General features: G+C 34.9%; 1 protein-coding gene and 1 pseudogene across 1 annotated transcript in view; both read left to right on the top strand.

Moving 5' to 3' along the window:
- The window catches only part of PRTG (protogenin), a 124,479-nt gene extending 115,620 nt beyond the window's left edge, over positions 1 to 8,859 (top strand). Inside the window, exons 18-20 of the mRNA XM_077127986.1 lie at positions 952 to 1,117; positions 2,882 to 2,986; positions 3,475 to 8,859. Of these exons, the coding sequence (XP_076984101.1) occupies positions 952 to 1,117; positions 2,882 to 2,986; positions 3,475 to 3,804 (601 nt within the window). The 3' untranslated portion in view covers positions 3,805 to 8,859. The remainder of the gene's footprint in view (positions 1 to 951; positions 1,118 to 2,881; positions 2,987 to 3,474) is intronic.
- A 3,719-nt stretch (positions 8,860 to 12,578) lies between these two features.
- LOC143655168 (large ribosomal subunit protein uL3 pseudogene) lies at positions 12,579 to 13,739 on the top strand (annotated as a pseudogene).
- The last annotated feature ends 2,987 nt before the right edge of the window (positions 13,740 to 16,726 follow it).

The raw sequence follows: 16,726 nt of genomic DNA, 5'->3' as shown, positions 1-16,726 counted from the left end.
TTGTTGAAAGGATTCCTTAGTATCTGGAATATTTTCATATTTAGGTAGCAGTACCTTAAATGACTGAATCACTGAGACCACCAGCCACACCACCATGGGATACACGGGTGTATCCAAGGATTAACACAAATATTATAACTAGAAATTGGGTTCTTTAGAATGTCTGTCAGGCAGTCTCTTCTGTAGTTTGACTTGGGCTAAATTTTCAACCGTAACTTACATTCACTTTCAAAACTCTTATGTTTTGGTTTTTGTTTCATTTGTTTTCTTAGGGTTCCTTTTTAAATAAAAAAATTTTAAATCAAATACACATCATTTTTCGGTAATCCCCATAACTAGTCTCCCTCCATTAACCTAGATTATTCAGAGTTGACTCTGTGGTATGTATGCATAGAAATACATTCAGTAAGCACCATGTTAATGAAAGAATTCATTCTGACATCCTTTTGTATATTGAGTTGACTTGGTTTTACTATCCTAGTTTCTCACTTTAATAATTTTTTATTAAATCTTTATGCATTTTGTTTTAGTGATGCTGATAAATTGCATAAATGCTGCTTTAAATTTATCACATTAATTGGTAAATGAAGTGTTTTGTTAGTCTGCAGACCTGAAAGGAAAAAAATGTAGATTCAAAATAACTTTTCTACAAATTATAAATAGGCGACAATGATAAATAATGACACTTTGCAGACATTAAAGTTTTATGTTTGTAAAAAAGCAATTTTCTATAAGCAGAAAATGAGGCAAAAAGAAATAAAGAAGCTTCCTGGAATCGTAAAAGTTTGCAGCAGTGAGTTGGAATTAAAATCAATATTCAATCTCGAGAGATATTTGAAAAGTGGGCTTTAAAGAAATCCATTTTTTGCAAAGTAGTGATTAATGGCCAAATTGGTACATTTGCCTACATATTCTACAAAATGAGGTTTCCTCTTCTTGCCAATATTTCAGGAAATCATCTGGTTCTAAGACGGCACAGAATGGAACTCAGCAATTATCTCGTCCCAGTGCCTCCTTAGCCAGTGGTAATGAAATAGGGAAGAACCTAGAAGGAGCTACGGAAAATGAAGAATCCTTAATGCCAATGATAGTGCCAAACAGCTTCATTGATGCAAAGGTACTCTGGGCTGAGAGACTGATTTGCTGCATAATCCTCTCTCTGCAGTTGTCTTCCCTTTATATGTATCATTTCTATACTTCATTTAATGAAGTATAAAACAATTTCATTCAGATCCTGCCTTACATAAAATATTTGAAGGGAAGAAGATGGGGATAGATAAAAAGGATAAAAGAATAAAGAATGAGAGATACATAAAAGAAAAATGAGAAGGTAACATAAATTCAATTAGATGGGATTACGTAAAGTGAAGACTTCTTTATGGTGTTCTTGGAACACCATGGCGATTAGTCTATCTTTAACTTAATTTGGGTTGCCCTGTATTTGTTGTGTGGACGCTTTTTTATTAACTCATTTTACATTTAGTTTGGTTGATTTTTAAACTGAACTGGTGATCAGAACAGCCCAGGTATGAATGACACTTTTAAAAATATGGAGTATCTAAATAGCTTAAACCCTTCCCTTTATGGCCCAAGGAAGTTAGATATAGTAAAGAAATATCACTAAAGGGTGTTAGTTTATGTCCTTTCCAGTATTTGAAATATTCATACAGTAGTAAGCATTAGGAACACCAACTTAAAGTTATCCTTGGTTTCATTGTAACATTAGATAGTGTGTATTGTTTTAATAGATTCCATAAGCTATTTTGAAAAGCATATCAGAAATCTGTTATAATAAATCTAGCTCCTACAACTATTCTAGCATAGGATGGTATTTGGGGGAAAGACCGAGGGCGGGGAGTCTGTCTTTCAGACAAAGGAAAAAAATCCAGTGTGCTATATATCAGGTATTGCAAACAATAGCTAGGTCTGGGCTAGCCCACAGCCTGTGTTTGTTGTGGCCACTCCCTGAATTTTAAGAATGTTTTTTACGTTTTTAAGGGATTATTTAAAAAAAAAAAAGGAAAAAGAAAAAGAACATTATACTGAGACCATATGTGATAAACAAAAGCCTGAAATATTTACCTTCCGGCCCTTTACAGAAAAAGTGTGTCAGACTATTCTATAAATTATTTTTCCCAAGCCCCTCCCTAAAATCTGAATACAGATATAACAGAATTTCTGAAAATATTGATGTTAAATTTTACCCAGTTATATTTAACAGATGCACTCTACTTATATCTTACATAATGCTATATACTATTTATATTTTGGGTAAATAATAATGAATTGAATTTTGCTATGCTATTGTCTTTTTCACAACTGAATTTAATTTTTATTTTCTAATACCAATGTAAACCATACAAATTATTGCAAATTAATCTAAAACATTAGAGATCTAAAACTTTTAAATAAGCATAAAAAGTACCAAAATATATTATTCCATTATTACTAGCTTGGACTAGACGTTGGAAAGGATAGGTGAAGTAGAGTGGGGAGGAAGACATGGAAAAAAGAGGGAGAATGTAAAGTGAAAGAGGGGACCAAGTTTGGAGAACACACTGTCCATTGTGTCTTAGCCTAAATGTCCTATCATATTTTCTTATTTCTCTATATATACTTTTTGTTTGTTTTACCATTTGAAGATAAGTTGCTGGCATCATTACACTTCACCCCAAATAAATTAGCATATATCCCTTAAGAATTATTATTTTATTTATCAGTAACATTCTGAATTTGTTGCATGCCGCTTGTATAAATGAAGAAACAGTGATGTCAATGATCTTTTTTTTTCTTTTAACATTTGAAAACCTTGTGTAGGACTTGTGATAAACTTAAATCTATAATACCAAGATATTTACATTTTCTCCTTTTATTTCCCCAGGGAGGAACTGACCTGATGATTAATAGCTATGGCCCTATTATTAAAAACAATTCTAAGAAAAAATGGCTTTTTTCTCAGTACTCTAAGAAGATGAAAGTTGAACAGGTAACCCACCTAAATGAGAAAAATCTTTGGTAACCCGTGGTGTATGAAATAATCAAGAATAGAGGAGAACATAAATCAATGCTATATTTTAATTTCTATGTTCTTTCTGGATGTGATTTTCTTAATTTGGGGCATAATTCTATGAAAAGCCAGGGTAAGTGACCACTGAAACGAGGGTTGGAACAGTAATCAGAGCTCTGGTTTTCACTGGGAGGTAGGAGGGGATGTAGAAAGGGATAGGGCAGGAGCAGCAGGTAGCAAAATCACTGAACAGCGTTTTGACTCTTCATTTGCCCCAGGTATTCCTGATATGCTCCTATCCTCTGTGGGGCAGCACTGACCTAGAAAATTCCTCCAGGATGATGACCTTTCCCCCATGTGCTTGAATAGCTTCCTAACTCAGAATACATAGAGTATTTAAAACCAGCTATTTTATTTTCTGAGAGCACTTTATCATCTCTAACGATGTCTTATGTATTTTTGCCTAGCCTCAAAGATTTTCTCAAGCGGTCTGCTTTTACCAGCCAGGCACTACTGTTTTAATCAGTGATGAAGACTCCCCCAGCTCCCCAGGTCAGACAGCCAGTTTCCCAAGACCTTTTGGGGTTGCAGCTGATACTGAGCATTCAGCAAATAGTGAAGGCAGCCATGAGACTGGGGATTCCGGAAGGTTCTCTCACGAATCCAATGATGAGATCCACCTCTCCTCAGTTATAAGTACCACACCCCCGGCTTCTGACTCCTTCAGTGGCAGTGATTCAGGTGGGAATCCCACGAGGAGGAAATGTGAAGATCCTGCAAGTGCCATCAGTTGCTGAGCAGAGTTTCTCTTCAGTTCTGCCGCCACCATCTGCCATGCTGCGCTTTGATGAAAATGAGTTTCCCGTCTAGACAGCCGTGTTCAGGTTACCCTCACCCGTAAGTCTGTTCGAAGGACAATGAACAGAGAGCCAAAGCATTTTGTGAACATGTTGTCTGGTTGCATATTTCAACCTTTTTTTGAATGTGTTCTGCTTTTTATTTTTAAACTTACATATTTTGAATGTTCATTGTCAGCAATGTGAAAGGACAGTCAAGATCTATGACTGTATTATAAAATATATCACTGGAGCAAAGGGAAGACTTTTGAAAGCCCATTTGCTAACTATCTACCTCAGTTTGTCTGATGGCAAACTCTGAAGACAACTGTGTTACCTCGTTTGTCCTTATAGTTTATGTCAGCTACAAAACCAATGATACTTCCTACTAGCATTTTCTTTTCATTACTGTGTGTGTAATGTGTTTGATCCAAGGAGTCATACTGGTAGTTGAGTAAGTAAGAATGTTTATCTGAAGCTCTGATTTTTAAAAAACTATAGCATTTTACATGGTTTGGGTCATTTAACACCTCTGACTGTGAAGACTGCTGAACCACTAAAAAGAAAAAAAGTGGGACAATTTGTTTTAATGACCAAAACAGAAAAGATGATCTACTTTGAGAACAGACCTATTCCATAGCATTAGAGTCTGAGTGCTTTATCTGCTGTATCCCAGACCTCAACCTGCCTGGACCCGTGCCTTTTTTATCTTTGGCTGACCGTTGGCTAAAGTTTGTACTGTTTAGTTTGCAAAGCATCCTCAACTTTTCCAGTATTAGTTGCAAAAATCCGAGACAGAAAATGGATTTTTAAAGATACTGGGTTAGGGTTTTGTTTTGTTTTTTAATTCCGGCTTGGCTGAAAGGGGTGAAGAAATTTCACGCTATATTAAGAATGAAGATAACTGCAACAGTAGACAGTAAAATAAACTTAAGGTTACATAGTAACAGTGCCTTCCAGTATGTATTATGAAATCATTTGCCTTAAATCTTTTTAATATTCATGAAGTTATTTAGGACAGAAGTACAAAAAGTTGCCTTAAAAGTTTCCTGGATTTTATCAAAAACTATTTGATGTACAGTATCTTCCCAAAGCTTTTTTTATTCCTATTGCAGTTATTTAACTATAAGTATTCAGAACTCTACCACTCTATCTGTTGTTTTTCTCTGAGTTCTTAAAAGTATTTGGTACTCGTAATTTAATCTTCCTTCAGTTTCAATGCTGTGAATGAGGAATGCTAACTCCAGGAGTGAGTTAGTCCTCTTGCTGGTTTGAAATCAGCAAACTGTTTACTCAGCCAGTGGTGGGACAGTCACCTACTAGATGCTCAACAGTGTGAATGGATGAGGAATTAAAGACATGTGGAAAAGGGGCCTAGCCTTTTTTTTTGAGGCATGGGCAGGCACTGGGACTGAACCTGGTCTCCAGCATGGCAGGCAAGAACTGCTACTGAGCCACCGTTGCATCGCCCCCATAGCCTTTTAAATGTATTTTTTTCCATATTATCTGGAAATTACTATCAAGCCTCATTTTAAAAAGAATCCTAACAGGTTTCCCCTTGAAACCTTTTCTTTATAGAGAGCAGTCATGTTGAATGATATACTCTAAAATTTAAAGGATGTTACTGGATATTAGTGCCTCCTCTGTTATCTCATCCCAATGACTGATAAAACATTTTGTTCCTTTTGTTTTTTAATCCTTAGTTTTGTGCCAACCTGGATGTGTTCAGAAGCATACCAACATTAAGTGCCAGCAACCACTTCTGAACTAAATTGAAAGTTCACCATGTCTAAGTATGGGCTTCACAGCAAAACAAAAAAAAGCAGAGCTTTAGGTGAACAATCTTGAGGCAAGGAAAAATGCTTCTCCTGCCTTTATAGCTCCTGTTTTATACTACCTCCTTTTAAACTTATTCTAGTGTTACTTTTTTTTTCCTGTACTCAGGGAACCTTTTGTTATTTTGAGCTGCCTCATGGAAGCATGGGCGAATTGACAGGGTATGGTGTTTTTTGATTCATAAGAAGTATGTAGGGCCAACTTTTTTTTATCAGTATCTAAAATTAAGGAGATCATTTTAATTTCTAAACTTTCATTAAAAGCCAACAAATAAAAATCTAAAACTGAAATCATCATCCATCATGGTTATGGAAGATGCATCTGTGATTACATGAATTTGAGTATTTTAAAAGCCTAAAAAGATGATTTTAAGTCCTTGAAGAAGGTATTTTGTTTGGTTTTTGATGAATAGGCCCGTAGGTGTTATAGATCTTTAGGTTATAACTATTTGCTAATTATTTACCAATACATTTTTTTTTAACTTTTTCATTTTGTTGTTATACACACTTTTTGTAATAATCCTATTACCAAAGAATTTTCAATAGAAAGTGAAAATTTGAATATAATTCCCTCCCTCCAAATTGAATTAACTAGAAACATCTATAGGTGTGAAATTTATACAAGTAGCTACTAACTCAAAACAATAGGGTTTATATTGATTATTGTAGTTAATTAAATAGACTAGTAATTTCAACTACCTTATTGTTACCAGAGCATTTTAAATAAATGATAATACTTCTTTACCAGCAGATAGTTCCAAAGACTTTCAAGTGTACTTTTTTTTTCTTCAGCAAGTAAATCTTCAACTATACAGTATTAGAGTAAAGTATTTTTAAATTGTTGAAACTACTTGTTGGAGAGAAAAAAAAAAATCTTTTCACCAAAGATATTTATTTTGGTCTCATTGAATAAGATAGTTAATATACAGCAAAGACTTCTTTCTACTTGGCTAAACAAGCTTCCTTGAAGTCTTAAAGTATGAAGTTGTAACCAAAATGTGAAGGTTGTCACTCATCTTTCAGTGGTGTTACTTCAGAGGCATTTCACTCCAAAGGGGCTAATATGTAAATGGTAACTATTTTCCAAAGACTTATTTGCTGTAAGTACTGAAACACGCATGTCATTTTTATACCAAATATTACAGGATACTGCTCATCAATATTTTCATACCAAAGACCATTAAAATATATAGGTTAGCTTGTAAGTAATTAAAGATGAGCAGATTTGAAATAAACTTATTTAGAAGCTGATAGAGATCTAGCTTTAGTAACAAAAAATATCAAAGGGGTAAGTTTACATAATTAAAAGCAATACAGTTTTATTGGTGTTTGTCAATGTTTTTGTTTAAGTACTTTTTATCAGCAAATTAAAAAAAAAACCAAAGATATTTAAGGTTACCTCTGCATGTAGACAAATTTAGTTGTATGGTAAACTGTTGTTTTTGTTTTTATGTTAACCAAACATGCTTCTCCAGAACCCAACCTCCCCAACTTTCCATTAAATCTGCTGATTCAGCCACAGTATATTTTTGCCAAATGTAGAGTGATACTTTCTTAAGCATCTTAAGTGTGAGATGTCAACAGGAATATGTTTCCATTGCAGAGCATTAGGACAGCCTCTGAATTAGCCAGTGAGTCTTCTTTCTGCTTAAAGCATTGCTTGGTTAAATAGAGAAGGCTGGAGGCATTTCCTTAATAATAGGGATGTTTCCATCTCTGGGGAGCAACAGGGTTATAACAGCCAAACAAATTATACCATGTATAAGTGGGCTATGCTTTGATAGATGTGCTCTTTAAAGTTGTCCATAAATTGAAATATTTTAGTTGCATCAAAGATCTTGGTATTTAAAATTCTAGGGGAATCTAAATTTTAGTGGTAAAGCAAAAATCTTTTTTCTGAAATCTGGAGTTTTTTATTTTGATTAGCCTAAAAGTGAAGACGCAGCTTTATCGACTAAATGACTTTTGAAAAATCAGCTTTAGCACACTAAGGAATTATATCCACTGTGGAATGCAGAACATTTATTTGCCTTTGCTTCAAGCAAGAGCATTTCCTGCATTGAAAACAATGACGCTGATTTGCATCAGTTTGCCTTGATTTAGTAAAGGATTTTTGCCTGAGATTTGGTCTGATTGACAACTCAGGATCATTGTTCCTAATCTAGTCCTTGTGAAGACACCATTGGAAATAATTCAGGGGGCGTCACAAAAAATATGGAATTGAAAGTATTGTTTTTTTAAATGCAGAAATACTCAGATGTGGTTGTGTTTCAGCAGTGGCTATAATGATTCACTTAAATATGTTTATAATCCATTAAATATAAATGTGAATACTGATTTTTTTAAAACAAAACAAAAAAAGAGTCATATCTTTCTAAAACTAAGCATGTTTTGCAGACTTTGTTCCTATCGATTTGCTACATGGATTTCTGATAAGTTTGCATTAGTTGAATAGTCAAAATAATTTTTGTGGACTGTGAGCAGAGTAGAGGGTTCTGGAGAGCACCATATAAAACCAGCTGTCTAATTGTGAATTTTATTGATGTTTAGAAAAACATAGCCATAGAATTCTGTGTTAAGTTGATTTATGCTCAGGACACAAGATCACAGGCTAATGCAATGTGTGTTTGCAGGCTTTAATCTTCTCAGGCAGTTTCCCTTTTTAAGCCTTTGAATGAGTCTTGCATTTTATCCAGATAGATACTGTGTTATTTTCCTATTGCTGCTGTAACAAACTACCACAAGCATCGTGGCTTAAAACAACACAGATTTATTATCTTAGAGTTTCGTAGGTCAGAAGTCTGACATGGGTCTCACTTGGATAAAATTAAGTATCAGCTGGGCTGTGTTCCTTCTGGAAGTTCTAGGAATGAATCCGTTTCCTTGACTCTTGACTCTTCCAATTTCCAGAGTTTATGCCTCCATCTTCAAAGCCAGCAGTGTAGCATCTCTCTGATCCTGCTTCCATCCTCACATCCCTTTCTCTGACCCCAGCTGGGATAGATTCTCTGATCTTAAAAGAGTCATGTAATTAGATTGAGTCCACCTGGATAATCCAGGATTGTCTTGCCATCTCAGAGTCCGAGTCCTTAATCCAATCTGCAAAGTCCCTTTGCCATGTAAGATAACATATTCACAGGTTCCTGAGATAAGGGCATGGACATGGGGGTGGGGGTGGGCGTTATTTTGTCTACCACATATACATTATTTCTGTGTAATTCTTTCCCACTTAAGAGGTCTGTAGAATTCCAGAAATTGGAAATCTGAAGTCATGTTCTCCTTGGGTGTCTTTAAAATATCAAAGCTATGAAAACTTGTTACCTATTGAATGTATAAATTAAACTTTCTTTCTAAAACACTTGCAAAAACAGTGAACTTAGTCAATTCACGCTTTAAATTTTAAACATCTTAATCCTGTGATTTGACAAAAAGTTTCCTAAATATTTTCCTCTAACTTTATGGGATTTCATCATGAATTTTTGAAAAATGTTCTTACTATTAACCTTTCCCTTCTTTTCTTAATGGATTACATGGTTGGGGGAAATTTTCAAAACACAGGGACTCAGAGTAGATGACCAGAATCATGCTCAAGTTCCTACAACCTTTCTGCCTTTTAATTCTAGTTCATCTCTTCAGCTTTACCAGGCACTAGAGGTTTGGTTTCGTTTCAGATGTTTGGTCCTCAGATTTTCCATCATCCTCAGCAAAAACACATACTTCATCAACATGTGCATGTCCTAGGAAGTTTTATCTTTCTTACCATTCATTTCTTTTTCTTTGATTTCACTTGTCCTTTTTCTTAGAAAGCTTCAGATTCCAAAGTTCTAATTTGTTCTAATTCTTGGATTATTTCAAGTCAAGCCCTCTTTCTGTTTCTTCAAAACAGTTTCTAATCTACCCTAATTTTCAGCATTGCTTCAGCTGATATTTTGAGTAAGGATAAAGAGCTGGTCATTTTCAAATTTCTTCTGAGTCTAGTCTCTAGGAGAGCGGATTATACCACGTATTGAGTGTCTGTCATATGCCAAGCCAAGCACATGTATTATCTCTGCAAACTGCTACAGTCTGCAAGCAGTATTGTCCCCATTTTAAAAGATCAGGAAATTGAGGTTTAACATGTCTGATTTGCCAGAGGTCCCAGGCAGTAAGTAGCTGAACCAAGATACAAATCTAAGTTGGTCCAACTCTGAAGTGTATGGGATTCCCAGTATAATAGACTTCTTCAGCTGAAAAATGATATTTAATTACCTAGGTTTATTGTGCCTTCCACAGTAGGATCAAAGAAGACTATGTTTTTATGTATCCACAAACACTAGATTGTAGCAATACAACCTGTCCACAGAGTAGTAGCCAACCAACAGAGAGAACTCTGTCTTAACTATATCCATTTCCTTAGAGGAGGAATTTAGGAGACACTGAGTCATAACTCACCCCTAGTCACTCCCTATTTCCTCTTTCAGAAATGTTGATTCTGCCAGCTAAAATTGTATCTGAAGACTGATGCTTGTGCCTTGAGTTGCATTAGAAATAAGGTACGCATAGTTTCCAGAGGGTCTTTATCTATTCAGGCATTTTCTTACTAGACTGGGTTCTTAGAATTGAATTTTAGCTTTTGTAATTTTTCTGTAATCCCCATATCCAAAAGGAATTTATTAGCTGGAAACGCTAAATGTATAACCAGTAATTCTTCCTTGCAAGGTCTGAAGAGTCAATAGTTTTTATTTGAATACAAACTAATTAATTAATTATGCTAATAATAATTAATTATTGGAAGGAGCAATGTTGAGAAAAGACTCACGTACTAGAACAGGTATGAGGCTAGGCATTGGAACCCTAAAGTTTAGTTCTTTATCATTTTGAGAATTGTTTGGTAGGAAAGCTCTTTATCTATTCCTGTCCCTTCTCTATTCATGAAATGAGGATAATACCACACAGGATTTTTGTGCAGAATGGAGCAACAGTGTTTTAGAAAACTTAAAAAGAATAATTAAAATTTAAAGTATGAAATCCAAAAGTTGTTTCTATGAGGGTGTGAAACATATCAAAAATGTTTTCCTTTAAGATCACCCTTTCCAATTATATTTTGACTATGCTAAAATTAAAAACATTTACATTTCTTGTTTATGCACAAATCAATTAATAGAAGAAAATGGTTGGTGGAAGATATAGCCTGGAATTTAAACACTCATCTGTAATATGAATAAATCAATAAGGGGACAACAGAAGAATTTACTGCAGTTTTGAGAATACTAAAAATGAAATCATATTACCACAATTTACGTCATTTATTTTTGATATCTTGGCTTTTTAAAGTTTAAGGAGAGAGTCAAAATTCCCCAGAGGGGTAGAAACGTAAGGAGGAAAGTACATTTTTAGGATTATTCTCTAACAGACCTACTTTTTCAATATTATTAAGCATTTTAACATTTCTGAAAACTATTTAGAATGAATTTTATATAGCGCAACACTTACTGGCAACTAATTCTCATTTTTTCAAATATATTTTTAAGATTTGTTAGGGAGAATTATATCATTGTCATCTGTCTCTTTCTCAAACTTTTTTTGTGCTTTCCAGTATTATTCTTGATATAATCCATAAGATTCCAAACACTTTTGTAGATTTACTCAAATTTATGTCTTATACATGGTTCATACTGTTTACACATAGCCCTGACTTACAAACTTTATTTTGAAAAATTTATGTTTACAGTTTACTTTCTTTCAAACTGTCTTTAAATCAACAAAAATATTTAAAATCTTTACCTTAACTATTCTACTACCTGTTATCACATTCTGGATATCTGTTTTGTTTCCAAATGAAAATGATTATTGATGATTAGCAATTTGATCCTTTTATAGGAACTTGCAAAGCCTGAATACACACACACATTGCCTTAGCCTATCATTAGAGTAGAAAAATACATTAAGAAATTTTTTCTGTTTGTTGCTGTTACTGACAGCAAATTTTATGTGTGTGGGTTGTTGGTTTTATTATTATTATTATTATTTTCTTCAAAGATGTGAATTAAATGAAAGTGTGGGAGCCAGCTAAATATTTTATATTATGGGTGCTCTGGATCCTTTCACTCTGTATACCATTTTCTTGTAAGGGCAGCATTGGCAGGCTTGCTAATGGACTCTAGAGCTGAGCTATATTAATTTCATACTTGACTCAGGGGATCAGCTCTGTGAACTCCATTGCATGAAGAAAGCGAGTGTTTGCCTTGATTTTGAATGTAACGTTTTAATGTCTTTTAAAACATTTTGTTTTATAATGTGGGTTTTTTTTTCTTTCTCTAGCATCATAGTAAATATTGCCTACTATTTTTCCCTTTACCGGGTAGTTTATATACTACCCCACAGGACATGCCAAAAATGAATAAAAGTTTAAATGCCAAAATGTTTATGAAACTGCTGTCTAAATACTGATTAATTGCACAGTTTAAATAAATGTTTTCCTTAGTTAAAAAAGAAAAATCTGCATTTTCTTTTGCTCATCAGTTTTCTTTTGGGGAATGGAGAATAAAGCTTTCCATATATAGAATGATGGTTTTTATATCCTGAGATGAAGTCCATTCCAGGCAATGGGAATAGAGCATATTTAACGTATTTAAAAATTTGTTTTATTCTGACATTTACTGACTAACTGCAGGGAAGTGACATTTTCCCATTCCAGTAGTTGGTTGCTCACCTCAGGAAGTAAATGGTAGCTAACCTGAAAGCTTTGGGCTTGTCCAGATAGACATAGTTCTAATTCAGGTTTAAAATTTTGCTTTTTAATATTAACAAATGTTTAAGACAATCCTGAAAACCCTCCCACTAAGAATTTTTCTAGAAATACTAGATAAATTATGTCCCAAAAAACACTCAGGTGCTCTACTGGCAGCAGCTGGAGGTATGATGTCCCACAGGACATGCTCTGCTCCCAAGCATGGGTCCCTGGGCTTCTTGCCTCAGAAACACAGCCGCCGGCACCGTGGGAAGGTGAAGCACTTCCCCAAGGATGACTCTTCCAAACCTGTCAACCTCACCACAACATTGGCATGATCCCTATCGTACAGGGTCCAAGGATCCAAGATAGACAAGAAGGAAGTAGGGGAGGCAGTGACCATTGTGGAGATGCCACCCATGGTGGCCGTAGGCATTGTAGGCTATGTGGAAACCCCTTGGCCTTCGTACCTCCAAGATCATCTTGGCTGAGCATGACAGTGATGAGTACAAAAGGCCCTTCTACAATTACTGGCAAAAATCTAAGAAGGCCTTCACCAAGTACGGCAAGAAATGGCATGAGGACAATGGCAAGAAGCAGCTGGAGAAGGACTTCAGCACCATGAAGAATACTGCCAAGTCATCCTGTAATCACGCACACCCAGATGTGTCTGCTTCCTCTGTGCCTGAAGGTCCACCTGATGGAGATCCCGGTAAATGGAGGCACTGTGGCCAAGAAACTGGACTGGGCCTATGAGAGGCTAGAGCAGTAGGTGCCTGTGAGGAAGTGTTAGGCCAAGATGGTCAACATTATCAGGGTGATCAAGGGCAAGGACCACAAAAGTGTCCCCAGCCACTGGCACACCAAGAAGCTGCCTCGCAAGACCCACCAAGGGCTGCACGAGGTCGCCTATATTGGGGTGCTACATGTCACCCAGGTGGCCTTTTCTTTAGCTCGTGCTGGACAGTAAGGCTACCACCACCACACTGAGATCAGCAAGAAGATCTATAACATTGTCCAGGGCTAGCTCATCAAGGATGACAAACTGAGGCAAAACAAGAACTCCACTGATGACAACCTGTCTGACAAGAGCATCAACCCGCTGAGTGGCTTTATCATTACGGTGAGGTGGCCAGTGACTTTGTCATGGTGAAAGGTTGTGTGGTGGGGACGAGAATGAGTGCTCACCTTCTACAAGTCCTTGCTGGTCCAGACCAAACGCCAGGCCCTGGAGAAGACTGACCTCAAGTTCATCGACACTACCTCCAAGGTTGTCCATGGCTGCTTCCAGACCACGAAGGAGAAGAAGGTTCATGGGACAAGATCAGATTGCAAAGGAAGAAGGAGCTTAATGTTAGGAAGATTGTGCAACTGGTGGGGTCTCAATAAAAAATGGTTTTCCAGTAAAGATTTTAAAAACACACAGGTGAGTTCTTATTAAGAATAAAGTTAAATGCCCAGGTTTAGGGAATGAAAGGGGAACTGAAAAATCGAGCATTAACTGCTTGAAATGGCACTGTGCTGATGATGAACTATTCAGAAGGAATTGAAACAAAAAAGAAAACAAGAATTTATGAAGAAAGAGAAGAAATAAATGGAATTTTCAGGAATAAAACTGCAGTCATTGAAATTTTGGAATCTGCTATATAATATATCAAACATTGAAAAAACATTTTAAAACTAGATAATAGATGGGTGGAAATGATCAAGAAAGCAGCACAATGAAATAAATAGAAAGTATAATACAGAAGTAAATGGACATAAAGGATAGATTAAGAAAATTCAACATACATCTGACAGATATTCTAAAATGAAGGACTAAAGAGCTGCATTAGCACCATTCAAAGAGAAAATAGCTAGAATGTTGATGAAGGCCATAAATCCTTAGATTCAAGAAGCACAGGCTTCAAGCTAAAAATATCAAAGTAAATCTACCCCAAGACACATTGTTGTGAAACTGCAAAATATCAGTGACAAAGAGAACTTAAAAGTAGCTAGAGGAAAAAGATTATAAAATCTTTTATAAAGATTAAGAGAAGTTACCACTCATACACCCCTGCTAAATTAACAATAAAGAACATATTTGGGAAGAAGGAAATAAATCCACAAGAAAAGTATGAGAAGCAAGAAGTAATGATAAGCAAAAATTGCAAATGAGAACTACAGTGCAATATCACTTCACACCCCTAGGATGGTTATAATAAAAAAAGATAACAAATGTTGGTGAAAAGTGGAGAAATTAGAGCCTTCATACACTGCTAGTGGGAGTGTAAAATGATGCAGCTGCTGTGGAAAACAATTTAGAGGTTCCTCAAAATATAAACATAGAGTTACCAATTGAGCCAGAAATACCACTCCTAGGTATATAACTATGAGAAATGAAAACATGTCCATAAAAAAACTTGTACGTAATATAATGTTCACGGTAGCATTATTCATAATACCCAAAAGGTGTAAACAACGCCAAAGTCCATCAACCAGTGAATGGATAAGTAAATTGTGGTAGATCCATTGAATAGAATGTTAGTCAGCTATTAAAAAGAATGAAGTACTGATACATACTGCAATATGGATGAACTTTGAGAACATTATGCTAAGTGAAAGAAACCAGATACAAAAGATCAAATGTTCTATGATTGCATTTATATGAAATGTTCAGAATAAGAAAATCTATAGAGAAAGTAAGTAGGTTAGTGGTTGCTTAGGACAGGAGCGGTTGAGGGGAATGGGAAGTGACTGTTAATGGGTACAGGATTTATTTTTTAGGTAATGAAAGTATTCTAAAATTGATGGTGGTGATGGTTATATAACTGAATATGCTAAAAAATCACTGAATTGCACATTTTAAAGACATGAATTATATAATATATGAATCATACCTCAGTAAAGTTTTTAAAGCCATGTACAAAGAAATTCCAACACTGACTGTATAAAACAAAAATATTACTAATTTTGAGCAAACAGAACTAAAATACTAGACAATAAGCTATAAAACTGGAAGAGAAATGAGCACAAAGCATCCTACCATTCTTTTATTAATTAAATTTACATTAAAAATTAAAAGGTAACCTTAAATAATAGAAATAGAGTGTTTTATTTCTTAATCTACACAGTTAAATTGAAAAAAGAGTTGAACACTTGATCAATACAAGGCAGGAAAGGAGAGAAATAAGCAAAGCTATCTTGAGTAAAAGAAAGAATAAAGTAATATGCTAGGAAAAAATAGAATTATATCTGTAATTACAAAAAATATATACTGCCACATTAAAGATTAGATAAAAAAGAAATTCTTGCTATAAGCTGTTTATAATAGATAAACTTAAGACATAAGGAACCCCAAATTAGAAAATGGATAGAAAAAGACATATTAAACAATAGAAAACTAAATAGCTATATTAATATGAGACAAAATAGACTTTAAAGCAAGAAAAGGATTATTAGGGTAAAAGATGGTCATTGTAAGTGATGATGATAATGCACTGAAAACATGTAATTTTGGAGTTGAAGTCACTTAAAACTTAGCTTCAAAATTTATTAAACAGGGCGGACCATGGTGGCTCACTGGCAGAGTTCTTGCCTGCCATGCTGGAGACCCGGTTCGGGTCCCGGTGCCTGCCCATGTTAAAAAAAAAAAAAAATTATTAAACAAAAATTTTAAATACACCATATGATAGTGAGAGATTTTAACACAAATTTCTCAAAATTCATTGCTGACAGAAAATATAGCTTGAAAATAAGGATATTGTACATTTAAAGAGTATATACCACAAGCTTGAGCTAATGGACATACATCAAACCCTTCACCCAAGAACAAGGTAATGCACTTTTTTAAAGCATACATAAGATTTTTTTTTAAATGTGGGTTGACTATACTGAAAGTCTAAAAATTATATCCTTTTCTCCCTCCCTCCCTCCTTTCCTTCCTTCCTTTCTCAAGTTACAGAACACCCAGGGTTTAGCTGGAAAACGACTGTACAGAATGAAAACAATTTATAATCTCTGCCAGACCATCACATCACTACAAATCATGAAATGAGAGATGTTGGCAGGAATACACTTTGTGGATGTGGATGTAATTGAGGCAGAAAAATGGCTAAGAACCACTGATTTATAGGAAGAAGAAAATTGAAATAACTTACTGGAAGAAAGAAATATTATGGTGCCATGACAAATAAGGCATATCTTTATCCATTGATGGGGATATAAATCTATGCAATACAATCAAGTTGACAAAATGGTTATAAATAATCTTGCTTTTTAAAGAAAATATAAATCAAATATAAAAATAAAAGCAAGCATTTATATATCACTCACTGTATTGTTCTAAGCACTTTATATA

This window comes from Tamandua tetradactyla, chromosome 14 (assembly GCF_023851605.1).
Source record: "Tamandua tetradactyla isolate mTamTet1 chromosome 14, mTamTet1.pri, whole genome shotgun sequence".
Taxonomy (NCBI): domain Eukaryota; kingdom Metazoa; phylum Chordata; class Mammalia; order Pilosa; family Myrmecophagidae; genus Tamandua; species Tamandua tetradactyla.
Note: the sequence above shows the minus strand (reverse complement) of the source record. Positions and strands in the feature narration are given on the sequence as shown.